We start from the raw sequence: 18,950 nt of genomic DNA on the forward strand, positions 1-18,950 counted from the left end.
TATATATATATATATATATATATATATATATGAAAATGAGGTTTAATTATAATGATTATGACTTTACCACTTTCTGTTCATACACATTATCTTTCTCTCTCCCCATGTCTTTTTCTCAAATTCAACAAAACTTTATTGGCACAATCATACAGAAGTGAAATATTGCCAAACTATTTTACTCCCTTGATAGTAAGTGCATAAAATGAAAACTTTAAAGAAAGTGCAGGAAATAAACTAAGAGAAGGCATATATTTACAAGGATTCTTTGTCTCCTCTCTGAACAGGTGCATTCCAGAGGCCCGCCTTGGCAGCTAGAGGAGAGGTCGGCCTCCGTCAACATGACAGTGTTGCCACGGTACATGGCTTCCCTGGCTGTGCCCGGCCTTATCCTCTGTTTCATCACTCTTCCATTTCCTGCTATACTATCCCAGAGGCCCCCTCTCCCCACTGAGCCCTCCCCCACCCCAGCACCCCACACAAGGCCGGAGTGTACCCGCCTAGAGCACCCCATCGTCTCTATTCAAGGTGAGCACTTATGTCTCCTGCAGTACACGCATTCTCACTCCAGGGATATTACAGCAATATCTCAGTTTTCTCTTGGTATCTCTTTCAGTACATTTGTCAGTTGGGGAAGCTACTTTTTAAATTCTAGTTTGCCAAACTAAAAGTTAAAATACAGTTGTTGAAGGTATCAATGTTAAAATATTTCTTCTATCACACCTTTACAGAGACAGTTTAAGTGTGCATTACTTTTGTTTGTTTGGTTATCCAATCAGCCCAGCTTAGCAACATTGCCTCAACCTATAGTATGAGTTTGGGGCAGGGCTTTTTGTGTTTCTGACCAATGATGGGGAGTTTTCAGGAAACCTGTTTGACGACATTTCACAATTCTAATTGGTAATGCTAACTTACATGCTTCACCTTTAAACCTCAGTCAAGGTACTATTTTAAAAAGTACTTTGCTACACTACAAGCTACTAACACAAAGTAGCAGTAACACTATTATTTTATACAGTATCACAATACTATTCCACCATTAACGAATAACTACACAGGAACAAATGAGTATCATAATATTAACATTCTTGTAACTAATGTTAACTAACAAGAAACTTTGATTGAAGATTAGTAAGTGATAGCACTCAGTTGACTGGCAGCTTATCAGTAACTACTATTTTTTCCGATATGCCGAAGACCTACTACACACAGGTTCATAATTAAGGCCCCAATATACTCATGGCAAAGTTCTTTTTCGTTCTTCACTTAGGGGTAAAAGGAAGTTCGAAATACATGAGCAGCGGTATACTGTTAGCAAACATCCGACGCCATCCACACTGTGCTGAGAGCGGCGTTTAGATGAATGTATGAATATGTGCTGTGTGTTTCTTTTCAATAACAAAATAAACACACAACAAAATTGAGAAAACAGCAAGCCTTTTTTTAATAAATGCATCTGATCATAGCAACGTGGATTTGTTTGCAATTCGGCACTCTATCAAAGTCACGTCACGTTTATTTATTTAGCTCTTTATCTTAAAATCAAGCAGCTTTACCGTATTAAACATGAGAAACGATGTCTTGTTTATGTTTTCACTTGCGAACATCTGACCTTGACGGACTAAACAGGATAAATGAACTAGAAAAGATTTTCACGTGAAAGAAGGCGGAGCCTCCACGCACACCTACCTATTACGTCATCGCCACGGAAAAATGGTAGTACAAAGGTGTTTACACACCGTAGCGAACTTTTCCGGAAGTTTGGCAAGCTATTTCGAACTCCCAATGTTCCTCGATTTCGCTTAAAGTGTATCGGGGCCTTTAATGTGAGTAATGCATAATGTATAATTAATTCTAAAGTGAAGATCATGGTAACCCACTAGTAATGACTTTTTATGACTTTTTTGATTCTGCTTATCGATTCCAAATCCAATGGATTCTTAAGTTTAATTCCAAAAAGGTAAAAAAAAAAAAAAAACCCTTTGATATAGTTCACATTTAGTATCTTATTGCAAAACATTTAATTTTAGCTAAATATCATCGACAAAAATAATCAGGCTGACACAGGGAACGTTTTCCTGTGGTTTAAAAATATCATAGAAAAACAACTACCCTAACTAATATACATTTTAAGCATTGTTAAAGACAGGTAAACACTCAGTAATTAAAAATGAACAAATAAGAAATGAACAATCGCATCAAATATACAACTGAACAAAGATATGATTAAAATAAACAGTGTTTTAAGATTTTCAGGTAGAAAGACTGTAAGCAAATGTAAAATAACACTGCACTTACAAATATAGTTACAAAAGTTATTCAATCAAGAACAAATTCATTTTCTTTTTGTCTTTTGTTGTTTGAATAGTGTTATTATAGAGACAGAAGCTGCTGTCACTTTAAGAGTTGCCCAAAATAGTTACACATGCCTGCACTGAAAACGGTGTTGTCTCGGGCTTGAATTGTTCAAGTCATTTTGAAATGCTCACAAAGTAATCGATAAGAGGAATAGAAACCGTTACCAAAGTAACTACATACATTGAATTATTCAAGGCTGCACAAACCTTTTCAGATTCTGCTTGGAATATTTTACAAAACATCTTAAAGCTGACAACGCTTCCATCACCAAACCAGTTTAAGTTACTTTTAACAGATTATTTATTGCTGTTGTGATCCTTGATTGTGTTTTTCTGTTTTGATGTGTATTTGTAGTCTATGTTTATGTTATTGTAGTTCTTGGCCAGGTCACTCTTGTAAAAGAGTTTTAATCTCAATCTGGTTAAAAAAAAAAAGAATGAATGAAACTGAAAAAGAAGATATTTATGTGGCATAAAAACCAATCAGTTTTTAAATGAATGAACTCAGTTTGGCTGAATTATACCAACAGTAAATACAGAAAGACTATTTTTGAAAATAGCTGCTACTCTCATAATACATGAAAAAATATATCCAGTTGCATGGCTAAACATTGGCAGTCTTTTTATTGGCTAACCCATGCTTAAAGTGCACATAAGGTAGCTTGCATATCATTTTAGGGAGTGTACCATTATTGTCACCTTTAATTGCCAATAATCACAGCAAATCTGAATCTTTTGTTGCAAAATGTGGCCAGGCATGTTCACCACCATTATAGCCTACTCAATTTTCTGACAAAGTCCACTGCTGGAATTCAAGGTGAGTGGAAATATAGTGCCCAGCCTAGTAATTTCCCTACTTTCCCCGTATAATATTAGACAGGCTCAGATCTACATTTTTTGTTCCATTTATCTTATTCAGTGGGTTTTCTACACATTTCAGACAGTGATAGAGCATGCTGAAGATAGCAAGAGATAAACGTCTTTCATATCTTCAAGATTCCTATCCTCCCGTGTCCTAGCACACAACGAAAACAGAATGTGCAGCCATACCTTGATATCGCTTGCAAAATCTCCATACCCATGGAACAAAGGTCTTTTCTTCCATATTTATTTAGACAACAGAGTGTGTTTGTAGTGAATATAATATGTTGACGATCGTCTTGCCCATGGGGTGGGAGCAGCGTGTTTTTTTGACTCGCTGAGGGACATGACAAAGATTGCAGAGTAATGCCTCATGGGAAACAAAAGGAATTGATGACCTGGGGGCTCTATTTAATATATGAAACCTGCTTGGACATTAGGGCAGCCGTGGATCATAGACATCGCCAATGGCCATTTCCATTTATTGCTTCGAAAAAACTCAGGCTGCATTTTGAGTTGTCATTTGATGCTTTGCTATTAAACCAACAATATATATATATTTTTCTTTCCGTAGTGTTAAAGTAGCACTGAAATTTCAAACCTTTTTTTTTTTTTTTTTCAGTAAAAAAAAAAATTACACCTTGTCCAACGAGTCAGAAAACGCTGCAATTTGTAAACAAGCAGTAAATGGTAAAGCTGGATAAGCAAGGAACAATCTTTTTGTTTTTCTGCAGTTCTCGAATTTTTTGGTTTTCTATTCACTTCTGTCATTTTAGCTCCCAAAGCGAAAGACATGGTGGTATGCATAGCATTCATCATAAGAGCTGCTGAACAATTAGCTTTGTATTGTAAGGTAGCACACCTCGAAGTCTCTCTTTATGTGTTCTCAATTGCATGGAAGTCCCATAGCACACCTTAATGATTTCTTTTATGCTGAAGCAGTGGTATGGAAGTCCTGGTACAATAGAAGTGTTGGCTGAACTTGAGATTAGGTTCTTTGATGGATGAACATTTATTTAATGGATGCCTTCTGGCAGCTGCTCGGTGGTGTCACCTGAGGCGTGTTGGGGGCCTCTATCTCTGATCTCTGACAGGGTCTGTAGATTCACACATGCCTTTGAACTATTCTAGACCAGTGGAAGTGATATTCTTAAGATGATTTAGCATGACCACCATGGTTGGTCCCATTCTCATGGCTAAACCTTTCCGGGGCTCAGGATATCGGTCCAGCAACCTTTAGAAGTGGACTTTAAACTCCAAACAATGACTTCTCAATGAGTTCGTATGGTGTTTTTTATTTTTTTATTTTAAATGTTTAAAATTCCTTGAAACAATACATTTACTTGAGGATTTTTGTAAGAGAATGTGTATGAGTGTTTTGCACTTTTTTTTCTACTTGGTTAAAATACAAAACAAGAAACAAAATCTGCCAGTTCAGTAACACTAATGCCTACTTCCACAGAAAATGTTTTAACTGAAAGCAACGTGCAATGGCATATTTAAAAAATGTCAGTGCCATTGTTTTGTCGCAAGATTCACACCAGTAATTTTTCTAAGGCACGTTTATAAAAGATTGTCCTAATTTAACTAAGGCCTAATCCTGGCTTAATCTAAACCCTGTGAAACCAGGCCTAAATATATTTAGATTTATGATTCAGTCTTTGAAAACAAGTCTTAATATCTTATGCAGTGTTGCATCTCAAGGAAATTTATCGTCAGCATTTTTAGATATTTTAAAGGTGCCATGTGTAAGAATTGAGGTAAAATATCCAAAGCTACAACAGAGACTATTTATATAGAGACATGCCAGTTCCTCAATCCTTAATACAACTATAATAGGGAAAACCCGTAACACCAAAGATGGCGGTTGTATGCACATGTTACTATTAGGAGTTGGCTCAGCTTCGGCTATGGCTCTAGGGTCGTTTTGAAGATGGGGCGGAGCATAGAGACTATGCCGTTTCTCGTTTGTTACTCTAGAGTAGACCAACTCACTTTCTGGAGGTATACTGCCCCCTTCTGGTATGGAATGTGGAGTATGAATTGATTTTTTTGGCGGATATTACACAAGGCACCTTTAACTGAAAAAAATGTGACAAAATACATTGTAGGCTTGTTTTTAGTGTATTTGAACATTTTAATGGTGTAACTTAATAGATTATTGAATTGTTCTCTCTTGAGGTCTACTGATAATGGTAGAAAAAGTCACACCAAAACCTGTTTTTGTGTGTGTGTGGTTGTAACATTCAGTTCTTTGTGTAATTATGTGTTTCAGAATAATATATCCTACTTCCTCCATATTATTTCACCACGACTGGCTGGTCCAAGCTGCCGACCACCGATTAGGCATCATTGATGTGCAAATGTGGGCAGTCATGTGTCAATGCATTCATCTGACTTCAGAAAGTTGTGGAAGTTCGGAAAGAGACGTTTCTGCAATTTCCTTTCAATAGATGGTCTGTTTGGCCTGGAAAAGTCTTCCGAGTATGTTTACATTGAACTCTTTTATTTCAAGAGATCACATATCTTTTTTTTTTAATGGTATTACTACCACTTGAAGAAACTCAAAGTTGTTGGTGTGTGGTTATATAATACCATATTGAAAGAAACCTGATACTTATTCCCTTCTGAGAAAATCCGTATTTTTTCCTCGCATGTAATACGTGATACAATCCCCTCTAAAGTCATGGCAAGCATATCTATAAACCAGCAGCAGCAACAGCATGATGGTACTACAATAAATCTCAGTTTTGGATCTGGGGATATCATTTGGATGGATTTTTTTGTGTGTGGGTGTGTGTGTTTGTGTTGTTTCTTCTTTTTTCATGATTAAGCTTGCACAATCACACCTGCATGCCTAGTCTATCTACAAGGATATCAACATATCACTGCAAACACATGCATGCACATGCAATATTTCAGCAATAACGTGTGCTGTATTCAATCCAGTGTAACAGGTACAAAATTAATTGCCATTATTTTCAGCATTGTGTATTTACTATTTTGTATAATTTTGAAATGAAACACTAAGAACTAATTACAATAATTTTCAACTAAATTAAATTGAGGTATCACAACATTGTGTACAGAATGAAAAATAGATATTCTAAATAGATATATTTTAAGGTTTGCTAAAGACATTTATTTATGTCATTAAATTATATATATTTTTTTTCAATAACCGTTATATTACCAGTTAATCTTATAGAACCTGATCTCCTTTAAGAACTAAAACAGCACTTACAGACACAGTTTATTCTTAAAGGGGTGATGAACTGAGAAATCAAATTTTCCTTGAGCTTTTGACATGTAAGAGGTCATCATATTATAAGAATTTCCTGTAAGTTTCAGAACTGAAAATGTCCTTGTTAGTCCAATAAAAGCTTTTATTGACACCAGCCTCAGCAAACGACTCGGTTTTAGAAGTGGGGAACTATGACGTCAAAGAGGATAAAACACCACCCCCGCAGAAGAAAATCAACGCCTACTTCAACACGGCCGGTTTAGCCCCGCCCACCTATTCGCGCATTACACGCATAGCTAAATAACATAGATGCCTACCTCGTGAAGACAAACCGGATTGAGCTACCGAGCAATACAAAATATTATAGAGTGCCTGTTGTGGAAGAAGACAGTCGCTGCATAAGCTTCCTCTGGATTCCAATAGGACTGCATGGATAAACTTTATTTTTAATGGCGTTCCAGCTGATGAGGTAAAACATTGTCCGTCTGTTCGCTTCATTTCACTGAGGATTGTTTTGTAAACAAGACTGGATTTACAGACCGATTAAGAGTAAAGAACGGTGCTGTGCCGTCCATATTGGATCTGACAGGAATGGTGCAACACACGGACTCTGGGTCCAACATGTATGGGCGAATCATTCCGGTTGCCATTTTACAACATTGAAAGTTTTCAAAACAGTTTCCCCCACATGCTTCGACGTGTGAGTTGAAACTCATTATAATATGCAAAACTGTTATCCACTTACATCAGTGGGCGTTTACTTCCAAGTCCTCAGTGCGAGACGCCCATACAAACCGAGCGTTTTTCAGCTAGACTCAAAACTAGGGTAGAAAATAGCCTATTACTTATTCATTTTGATGTTTTTGAATGCAAAAACCAAGCGAACGTCATAAGTCGACCTCTGACGCAATATAATAAAATTTACCCATTCAAGGGCTGTTCACACACACACACACACACACACACAAAAACATTATTGCATTCCACTGTGCTTCTGTTTCATTATTTTTACTATGTAAAAATGCGCTAGACAAATGTCTTTGACCATTGTGCTTGCATCTCACATCTTTTGCAGCATCTTGTGTATGACACTTTGGTCCTGCCATCAAAATGCAGCACTCAAGGTTAAAAAAAGTTTAAAAAAATGTGTCTCTAGACCTTGTTTTTGTCTTCTTTTTTCTCAATCCACAGCCCGGCATCTATTTTTGAACACAAAACGTGCTCTCTTTTTGAATTCAGCCTATTGTTAAACCAACATATATAGTTACCAGCTTTTGATCTTGGTCATTTATTGGCCATGTACACATTAACAACAGCACGATTTTAGAGCTAATGTAATGTAATGGGTATGGTGTGTCCTTGCATGTCCAATACCAAGAACCTAATGCAAAGTCCCAACCTGTTAGGCTGGAATTACAGTAATCTGTCCCGAGAGAAGTGGCGCCACAGAGCCATTGTCTACCTTCCACTCACCCAGCCATTGTAATTGTCTTGAGATTGTTTGTGTCGTCTGTAGAACATGTTCAGAAACCAATCTTTAATGGGTAATAGTGTTGTTGTTTACCACCGCTCTCATTTAAGGGGACCTTGAAAAGAAGAAAAAAAAAAACAATGTTGTTCTTTAACTTCGGGCCCTTACCGCTTGCCTAAACTGTGTTCTGTCATGTTGTTGGGCCCTCTGTCACCACAGACACAGAAAGTACAGGGTGTTGTCAGTGTTCACAAGTGAGCCCAACCTTGGGGTTCAGTTGGAGCGCAAGGTTACGTTTGCTAACTGTAAATGAAATTTAACTTGGTTAGTGAACTGATAGCAGTCGCCCTTATCTCCTCACCCTTTCCTATCCTTTGTATACTGTATGTTTACGTGTTACGCTTCAATGGTCATTTGAAATTGCCAGCCCAGGTTTCTATCATTGGCTTTGTGAAAGGTGTTCTTTCAGAGCTTTGCCTGAGTTGAACCGGCCCTCGATTTACGCCCTCATCCCCAGAGTGCCCTTACCCCGGTCTGTCCTCTCTTGTTGTGCTCTGGCGTTTCTTGGGGCCCTCATTGTCTTCCTATTTTTATAATCAGAGTGCAGTCTGCGTAAGAGGATTTAGATTGCTGTGGCTCTCTCTGGTCATGCAGAGACAACAGGGGATGCAACAGCAGGAAAATCTCACGGCAAGCAGGGAAGGAGACCAGAAGACAAAACAAAAGCAAATTCGGACTGTGCTTAGATAAGCTCCAGCCTGCATCTTCTGATAAGATTATCTGAGCTCAGATAAGAGATGGGCCAGTCTTTTGAGGGAAGAGATGCAAAGTATGGACTAGATGACTGTCTCTCTCACAGGACAGACTTGTGCTTACATGTTGTGCTTTGTGAACCCATCTGATTTACAGGAGAGTTGGGCCTACAGCAGTCAATGCTTATCCCTATTCATTTCCTCATATTGATTCGAGAGAGGACTGGTTCTGCTTATTTATTTTGGAAGTTTTCCTCATTGGGGTTTTTTCGCCTCACATTCCATGAAATAATACCAATCTACTCCCTAACCACATTTCGGATATTATAGTTTAATTAGGGGCGAAGGGCGAAGGCCCTATTGTTTTCCTTAGGATTATTATTTTTTTTAAATGTTCTATCGACTATTCTGGCACTTTTGTGGACCTTAACATGCTCGAAAACTCTTGAAACTTTGTACATGGGTCAGAACATGCGGCTATCAGGGCCGGGCTGAAGCTGGTACCCAGGCGTGGCAGGGGGGCTTGACAGCGCCCCCTGCCAAGGGCTCAGAAAACTTCAATGTGTAACTGAAAAATAAACAGATTAGGGCTCTGTTCGAGGAAAAGAAATTAAAACCAATGTGACATGATGAATGTCCAAAAGATGGCAGAGAGAGAGAGAGAGAGAGAGAGAGAGAGAGAGAGAGAGAGAGAGAGAGAGAGAGAGAGAGATTTTGGTTGCTTGACAGTTGTAGGTTACAGTTCAGTTTGACTAGAGTTTATAGATTGACACAAGCACAATGTTGTGTCATATTGTGAGTGTACACAAATATATATATATATATATATATATATATATATATATATATATAGCTGCAAGCAGCGATGAAAGGGCCAAAGCCGGCGGCACCGCCCGCCATCGGCTTGGGCCCGTCATCGCTGCTCACAGCTATATTTGTTTTTGTATTTAGTATTAGCTTAAAACGATTAATAATAAGCTTTATCCATTTATATTTTTTTTACATCATGATTAAAAAGAAACATAATAGGGCAATGTTAAAAACCCATAATCTTGCTGGTTTTGGATTAGCAGTTATGGATTTTCATTTGATAGTGTTGTAATTTTGTGATCCTTTTTTGAATATTTTAATCATCTACATTTGTTTATGTGCATAAATGCATGTCACTTCTGATTACTGAACTAAACTTTACTTTGAGGGGGAAAAGTGCATTTAATATATTTGCAACATTTTTAACATTTACTGCATTTTACAAAATTATGACAAAGTCAGCTTTTTTTCTTTTTAATTTCTTTAGTAATTGTTTATATTTCTATATATATAGTTGTGTTTGTGAAGATCATAGTGAATATTCATTGTTCTGTTTTGAATGTTGTATATTATTTATATATATATATATCCAAGTATGCTTTTTCTAAACACCTGATTGTCAAAGAAAACCATGTTTACATGAGATTTGAAATGATCATGGTTTTCCCATGTTTAATCGCAACTCCTTGAGTGGCATTCTAGTATTTTCTCACAGCAAAATTGGAGAAATGGACAAAAAATCCTGGTAGATTTTGCACGAGACAATCATTCCATTGTGGGTTGATAAGTTCAGAAACCGTTCAATGTGTTTGCATGACCATACACGTTGTCAGATTAAAGGCATAGTTCACTTTGAAATTCATTTTTGGGATGTTTTATCTTACCTCAAGGGCATCCAAGATGTAGGTGTCTTTATTTTCGCAGTAGTTTCAATTTTGATATTTTAATGCAGGTCTATGGTCACCACCTGGTTTCAAGAGGTAAAAACGATATAAATACTGTTCATTTTCTCACACAAACCGCTCGTTTCGTGTCTTAGCCCATCAATGTGTACTTACATTTACGAGTCATTAAATTTACCTACATCTTAGATGCCCCTGAGGTAAGTTAAAACATATCAAAATTTAATTTGAAAGTGAACTATCCCTTTAAGCATAATTGGTGCCTCCCCCCAAAAAAAGCAAAAATAAAGTCTGCAGTTTCTATCTGGGCCTGTTATTAGCTCGCATTTGTGTGATTTGTAGCATAACAAGAGGAGTCTTGCAATCAATACCTGCAGCACACGGCCAAAATCACCACTCCTGTCTTCCTCTATGTGTGGAGCATTAAGAACCAGTCAGTTGTAAATCTCTGAGAACAAAAAAAACATAATGATTATGATTTATTTCCTCGGGAGTGTCTTGGATGCAGACTGTTGAACCTGTTCTTGTCCCTCGGATTTGCTGGCTAACGCATTAATCTCTTCCACAACGTGTTTGGTGAGGAAAATGCAATAATCGTCCATCAACCCTTTTCTGGCCCGGCCCTCATATTTATCCCTTTTTATTGCATATGGATTGCTGGACGCCAGGCAGACTTGATGATGTGTGGAAGCTATCCATGCATTTAAAACCACCGTTTATATAAAACTCACCAAGGTTTAGAAGTCCATTAGAAAGGGCACTTTACGATCACAACTTCTGTAAGCAAAATAAAAACAAACATTCAGATAACCTCAACGCTCGATGTGGTGGTGGTGGACACATACTTTGTTGATTTTCTTGGTTTGATGGTTTTGTGGATAAAGTATTTGAGCCCTGGAGGACATACAGCTTGAACAGCTGAGTCTATTGGTTTGCTTTTGCAAAGCTTTTTAATGCTGCGCTTGACATTTAACTCTGGTGTGATTTGGACTCAGGTGACTCTGAGGTTTTTAGGACAATGTTTTACGCTTTGTTTATAAAGTATTCACACTCAATTCATGCCCCGCAGGACCTGGCTAAAACTGGAATAGATTTTCATGGTGGTCTTGTCTTAGCAAGTGTTTTTTTTTTGGGTTTGTTGCTGGTCTAACTGGCAGAAAATGCTGGTCAAATAGGTTTTTCTTATGAAGCTCATTGACCAAGGTTAGCTGGCTCCACCATGTTAATTGACCTATGGCTAAGCCACGCCCTCAAACGCGATGAGCCAATCACAGTGCGCAGCTAATCCAATACACTCGGACATTCTCTGCTTCCACGTCCATTAAAATGCATTGGAGTCAGTTTTCATTCATTTTTTCTTGTCATTTTAACTTTAAAATGGTCAAACAGTGTGCATGGGGGTACATGCAACTCCGACACTAGGTTCCGAGAGGCTGGGCGACGGTGTGTATTTTTTACCCCTTCCCAAGCCACATCTCAGTCGAGATTAGTTGCTGCTCTGGATTAAGTTATGCGATTAAATTATGCGTTTGACCACAACACCAACTAAATGTGGATAAATTAAACAAAGATGTCTACATCTGTTCTAATCTAAGTCAACAACGTATTTGAACTTTATCTTTAAAATCTCTAACTTAACTTTAGGCTAACGGTAGACTAACATTAGAAAATGTTAACGTTAGCTTCTAGCTGCGTTGTAGCCTACATCATATCACTTAGCTTCATTAACGTATCTGTAAATAACCGAGATAACAAATGTTAAAAATGTTGTGCTCAATGATTCATGTAAATAATGTAGCACCAAACGGTGGCATCTGGTTTATCACGTTTATACATTGTGACCTGTGCATTTTTGCCTGGAGCTGAAGCTTTTCATTGACCTTCTCAACAGTAAAATTATTAATATAACCCCCCAATGCATAGTTAAGGCCCTTTAGGTGACTTCAAGATGATATATAATCTTTCTGTCTCCAAAAATCACCAATTGCCTCCTGTGAAATGTCGCCTACTGTTGACTGTCCGAGTGAGTGGAGGGGGCGTGGCTTAGCCATAGGTCATTTAAAGAGCATATTGCAGGTAAAAAAAAAAATCGAAATTTATAGATAACCTTGTATGAAAATACCATATGAAAAGTTAATGCAGGATTTAAAATGTTTTAAAACAACATAAGGGCACTAATTTAGAAGATAAAGTGAGCGTTTCTTGGACTGCTAGTAAAAACGGCTTTTTTTTCCCAACATCACGTCATTTGACGTCATATCAGGGAGCCGCAGCCTCGGCTCAGAGGAGAGCAGGCTGGTGTTCAGTGAGAGCGCTCGTCAGTCGGTGTGCTTTCGTTAGTTTTTGCATTTTAATTTATCATCGTCATGGTAAATTATTGTGTTTGTGGAGATTGCAAAAACTCCAGCCTGTCAGGACTTCAAGATCGAGTCCACAAGTTTTCATTACAATAAAAGTGACGGTGCTTATAGCCTATCTTTCGTTCCTGGTGCGGTTTGTGTAGGTGAAGAGACGGGATTTCTCTTCTGCATCGGCTCGGAAAACACGGTCGTGTGTAGCGTTCACTTCAGATCAAATGATTAGCATCCCGGCAATATGATGGAGTTCAACATGGTATGCCGAAGCAAGAATATTGATCGTCGTATACTACCAATATGGCATCAAATAGTGTTATATAGGTAACTTAGTCATGTCATGCCCTAAATAGAACTTTTAATTGAAAAACAAAATTGGTTGTTTAAATACTCAAATCTTTAATGTTCCGTTTATGTTATAACATGAAAAATATGTATTAAAAATTTTACCTGAGTAGCCTATGCTTTTAGTATAGAAATATACTCAAGTAAAGTTTTTATACATTTAATAGTATATAAATCTACCCTAAACATACTAATGTCTGCTGGCCTGTTATAGGATCATAATAATCTGTACAATATTGTGAGCACAGTGTATATCGTTAGCGAACGTGTATAGCCTACTATAAGCACGTCTCTCACCTAAAGGCACCTGTCCTGTTCTCCACTGGTTCTCCTCACATCACAGCTCAATTTTTCTCTGACCATTCTGTCTGACATTATCCTGGCCTGTCCCTGATCTCTTTAGCATAGCAGGCTCATAACTTTATGGCTTGATCCGTCATACGAGTATTTCCTCAGCGTCCGAAATGTCATGCGATCCATTGTTTTCCTGTTGTGTGAATCGATGGCTCTCCCGCTCATTGCGTCACGCCCGCAACGCCCATTTTCAGACGCGGAAGTAAAATTTTCTCACAAAAACGACTGCAGAAGCTTCTGTAGCGTGTTTATACGTATATTTTAAAGAAAATCTAGTTCCTACATTGTTTTTATATGCATTGACTCGTTGGGTCCTCTAACCTGCAATATGCCCTTTAAGCGGTTTAGTCCAAATTTCCTAAAGAGACCCGATCGCTTTACATGAAAAGATTGATTTTAGGCTTTTTTTCCCTCCACATATCATCATTTCACACATTAGTTGTGGTTAACAGAAGCTTACGTTTTTGCTCGCTGATCAATGTTTTTTATGTGAATAAAAGCCTAAATTAAATCTGTTCATCATATAAAGTGATCAAGCCTCTTTGGGACTAAACCGCTCAATTCATATAGATTAGTTTTTTAAGATCTCTTTAAAGGAACACTCCGACTTTTTGGGACTTTAGCCTATTCACCTTACCCCCCAGAGTTAGATAAGTCCATACATACCTTTTTCATCTCCGTGCGTGCTATAAGTCTGTTTGACGCACCCACCGCTAGCCTAGCTTAGCACAAAGACTGGATGTGACTGGTTGCAGCTTTCATACTAATCCAAATGAGTGGCAAAATAACGCAAACGTTTTCCTATTTACATGTTGTGGTTTGTATAGTCACAGAGTGTGCAAATATCAAGGCCATATGAGACACAGACATCTTTTAACCGTATAAATACTATATTTTCTGAAGGCGAAGCACTGCTACTTGGGCAGAGTGATAACAATCACCTGAGACGCACCGTGACGAGGAGCAGAGAGTCGACGAGAGAGTTCGCTCAGTGTTGGAGTAAAGAGTCAGCAATTACTAACGTTAGATAGAAAAGCATAGTTTATCATGGGTGTTTACTTTATTGTATGAGCTGTGACAATAAACAGGGGAGACCAGGTAATACAGTACCATGTTTCATTGATATTCCAACCAAAAACGCACCCAGATTTATAAATATCACATGAATAAATAATTATTATTACAGGAATCAATATATTTTAAATGCAATTTATTAGCTGAACCAAATGTATTCAACAGTAGCCTATATAATATACAGTATTGCATTACTATAGGATAGAATAAGGGGAAAGTAATAGCACAAATTGTTTTTGCACAATGAACTCACAGCCTATCGTACCCTTTTGCACGCTCAAGTTCGTTATTTCCATGGTTATTTCAAATTTAGGCTACTAGGCGCGCCGCGCGCAGGGTGCAAGTTCAGCGCGGTGAACGCGCTCGTTTTTTTCCAAGCGCGTCCGCGCCGCATCAAGATAAAAACATATTCATACCCTAATCATATAATAGTGTCACTAACGTTACATTAGATCTGGCTAATGGCACTGTTACAGTAGGTCATCTAAAAACATAACGGAACATTACCTCAGCCGCAGGTGATCCACTTGTCCTGTCTGTGCTATCGATGGGATGGCCGTATCCTTCAGCACATTATGGTCCGTGTGGCAAATTCCATTTTTTCAAAATAGTCGTCCATTGAAATGTACCGAGCAAACATAATGTCCCTTGATAATCTATTTAGGTGTGTGTTGGATAAATATCCAGAGTAAGTTAGCCATTTCTTCATCCAGTCAGCGTTTTTAGTTGGAATTCTGTGAAACATGGTATTACCTCCCCTGTTTACTGTCGCAGTTATAGAGCGAAAACCCATGACTCTAAACTATGCTTTTAGTATTTATAAATTGCTGACTCTGTTACCCAAACACCGAGCGAACTCTCCGCTCCCCACGGCGTGTCTCAGGTGATGCGGTTATTACTCCGTCAAAGTAGCAGTGCTTCGCCTTCAGAGAATAGTTCCCAGGTTTTATACGGTTAAAGGATGTCTGTGTCTCATTTGACTTTGTTATTTGTACATTCTGTGACTATACAAATCACAACATGTAAATAGGAAAACGTTTGCGTTATTTTGCCACTCATTTGGATTAGTATGAAAGCTGCAACCAGTCACATCCAGTCTTTGTGCTAAGCTAGGCTAGCGGTGGGTGCGTCAAACAGACTTATAGCACGCACGGAGATTAAAAAGGTAAACTCTAAAAAATGCTGGGTTGTTTTAACCCAATTTTGGGTCAAATATGGACAAACCCGAAATGTTGGGTTAAAAATGTAATGTAAAAATTTAACCCAACGGCTGGGTTAGTCCATATTTGACCCAAAGTTGGGTTAAAACAACCCAGCATTTTTTAGAGTGTATGTATGGATTTATCTAACTCTGGGGGGTAAGGTGAATAGGCTAAAGTCCCAAAAAGTCAGAGTGTTCCTTTAAGTGTCAAAGTGGTTGCGTAACTTGGTAAATACGGTTGCCAATCCCAAAAAATTACACTGTAAACGTAGCCAAAATGAGTACTATTTTCTTTATGCATAATGGTTTTGTTCACCTTTCATAGTTGAAACAACCTACAAATGAATTTACAACCATTCAAATTATTTATTGATTTATTGCTTAACATTATATCAAATCTTATGGTGTAAATAAAGCCCTAACCTTCAAGGAAATAACTTGGGTCAGTGGTTTGCTGACATAAAAGGTTGGAAACCCCTGTATTATATTATAGATTGTGAGCTGTCTCACTCCTGACCTACAGTAACAGATCGATAAACTCCATAAGCTTCAAGCTTGTGCTACAGTTATATATAAATATAAAATAGACCCTGTCTTGGTCCTCTCAGTCATTAATCACTGTCTGTAAGATTGCTGTTCTTGATGTATGATATCCAATAAAATGTTCTATGATTCTCTCTGAACGCGTTCTATTAGAGTGATCAAAGTTCATAACAACATTTTAACACGGGTGAGATGGATGCTTCTGGATGGGGTAGGCCTATAGTACAGATGTGTACAGTGTTTGTTGCCCTGTCATCATTTTTTTCATTAATAATGCCTGAATTACTGTATATAGCCATATGGTTCCAGTCATTCGGTTTGTTGATATGAAGAGTTCAGATGCAAAAGCCTCTAAAAGCCATTTGAAATTTTCTTCTAAAATGACCATTTTTATCAAGCTTGTATATTTAAGTTCAGTAATTTCACTTAAATGACAATTAATAGGTAATCTTCGTTGCCATTTAAGTGAAATTACTGAACTTAAATATACAAGCTTGATAAAAATTATCATTCTAGAAGAAAATTTCAAATGGCACTTAGAGGCTTTTGCATCTGAACTCTTCATATCTTAATTTAGTGGCGTAGCAGAAGATTTTCCATCTTTTCCTGTGGATTCTATGCAAACATACTCTTACATTCATGTGATTCCTGTTCCCATGTGAATGACTGATTGTTTTGGTTGACCCCAGCATCTGGATGACTCCATACCCTGTGATAGATTTGAACTGTGTGAAGTGGTATTTATGGTTGTCTTGTTAATGGAAACTAGTTTCACCGCTGCACTGACCAATAGTGTGAGAGAGCTGCAAAAATACGCCGGTGAAAAACACCGTTTTTAGTTGTTTTCGTGGATGCGTGGGAACGGGGATCGTTTTGACAACATTGTGAAAAACGCAAAGGAAAAACGCATCCATTTTTAGTACATTGTTCTGTAAACTAACCCAAATTATGTATGTTTAATAGAGGAATTCTATATAATTCACACACACACCATTAACAATTTACTTTATTTTTGTTTACTTTATGCATTTCCATGTATTAAATGTTTATTGTTGTTTTTTCCGGAAGTTTCATCTCATGAAGTACGTTGGATTTTGAGTTATTTTTGTAGTCATGAATGGTAAGAGTTGTGTTTTTATCACTTCTGCGTTAAGTGATACTTGAGCCTGACATGCAATTTAAACCCTCAGAGTACAAACGACGTTTGAAAACTACATTATGTAATATTAGGGAAGGATTTCTGAATTTTAGCTGGGCATGTCACATCCACAAATACTGCTGAGAAATCCTATTCTGTATGAAAGGATAACAAATCTTTTGGTTCCTTTACAGTGAAATCCCATTTACTAAGCCACATTAAGGTTAACAATAGATCAAGTGGTTTTTATATTTACATAATGCTCTTTCTGTCTCATGTAATTCCACTTCAATAGACCCAGACTGTGCTTTAAGAGTCTGCCAGGGGCAAATTGTTTTGATTTTCTGAAACCTTGTATCAAACAGCGCTTTTCTGTTCATAGATTTCTTGGGTAAGCAGAGTTTTGACTAAGCGTCATGTTGAATTAGGATCAGTATCCTTGAAGAGGCCCAGCTAGATTTGAGCGGAGCTCTCTGGTCCTCCTCACATGTTCTTGGAAACTCATGGGAAGCAACTACAAGCATTTTCCTGGATTAGTGACCTCCATTGTGTAACCCATTTAGCTTAATCCATATTTTATGCTAAACCATGAGTTCTCTAATTTTGTATGCTCTGATATTTCTGAACTTTTAACGTTTGTCAAATGGCAATCACTTTAAGAAATCTTTGAGGGGAATTTCGTATTGTATCACTAATATACCTGGATTTTCTTTTGTCTTTCAGCTCTAAGTCCTTTGATCTCCACTTTTTCCCATCCTGGTGTAAGGGACTACTCCCAACTGACCCTTGACCTCACCAGGAATGAACTTATAGTGGGAGCGAGGTAAAAACTTAGGTTACACTTTAGATTTGGTTACAGTTCTCACTCTACACTCTCAGAAAAAAAAAGTACAAAAGCTGTCACTTGGACTGTACCTTTTCAAAAGGTAAACTTTTGTCCATTTTAGGTGCTAATATGTACATTTTAGGTGCCAATATGTACATTTAGGTGCCAATATGTACATTTTAGGTGCTGATATGTTTATTTTAGGTGCTAATATGGACATTTAGGTTTTTATATGTACATTTTAGGTGCTGATATGTATATTTTAGGTGCTAATATGGACATTTAGGTGCCAATATACATTTTAGGTGCTAATATGTATATTTTAGGTGCTAATATGGACATTTTGGTTTTTATATGGACATTTTAGGTGCTGATACAGTATGTATATTTTAGGTGCTAATATTGACATTTTGGTTTTTATATGGACATTTATGTGCTAATATGTACATTTTAGGTGCTAATATGGACATTTAGGTGCTAATATGTACATTTTAGGTGCTGATATGTATATTTTAGGTGCTAATATGGACATTTAGGTTTTTATATGTACATTTTAGGTGCTGGTATGTATATTTTAGGTGTTAATATGGACATTTAGGTGCCAATATGTACATTTTAGGTGCTAATATGTATATTTTAGGTGCTAATATGGACATTTTGGTTTTTATTTGGACATTTTAGGTGCTGATATATTATATATTTTAGGTGCTAAAATGGACAT

At 37.4% G+C, this 18,950-nt stretch overlaps 1 protein-coding gene across 8 annotated transcripts in view; it reads left to right on the top strand.

Moving 5' to 3' along the window:
* Positions 1-18,950, top strand: part of sema5ba (sema domain, seven thrombospondin repeats (type 1 and type 1-like), transmembrane domain (TM) and short cytoplasmic domain, (semaphorin) 5Ba) — a 179,560-nt gene that overhangs the window by 77,705 nt on the left and 82,905 nt on the right. For all 8 annotated transcript variants that reach the window (XR_005624296.2, XM_039683025.2, XM_089133126.1 and 5 more), the window contains 2 exons: positions 285-525; positions 18,127-18,226. Coding sequence is in view for 7 of the 8 variants with exons in the window: in XM_039683025.2 (XP_039538959.2) it covers positions 339-525; positions 18,127-18,226 (287 nt within the window). In the remaining variant the exon portion in view is untranslated. The remainder of the gene's footprint in view (positions 1-284; positions 526-18,126; positions 18,227-18,950) is intronic.

The sequence above is a fragment of the Pimephales promelas genome, chromosome 7 (assembly GCF_988280905.1).
Source record: "Pimephales promelas chromosome 7, fPimPro1.hap1.1, whole genome shotgun sequence".
NCBI classification, from domain to species: domain Eukaryota; kingdom Metazoa; phylum Chordata; class Actinopteri; order Cypriniformes; family Leuciscidae; genus Pimephales; species Pimephales promelas.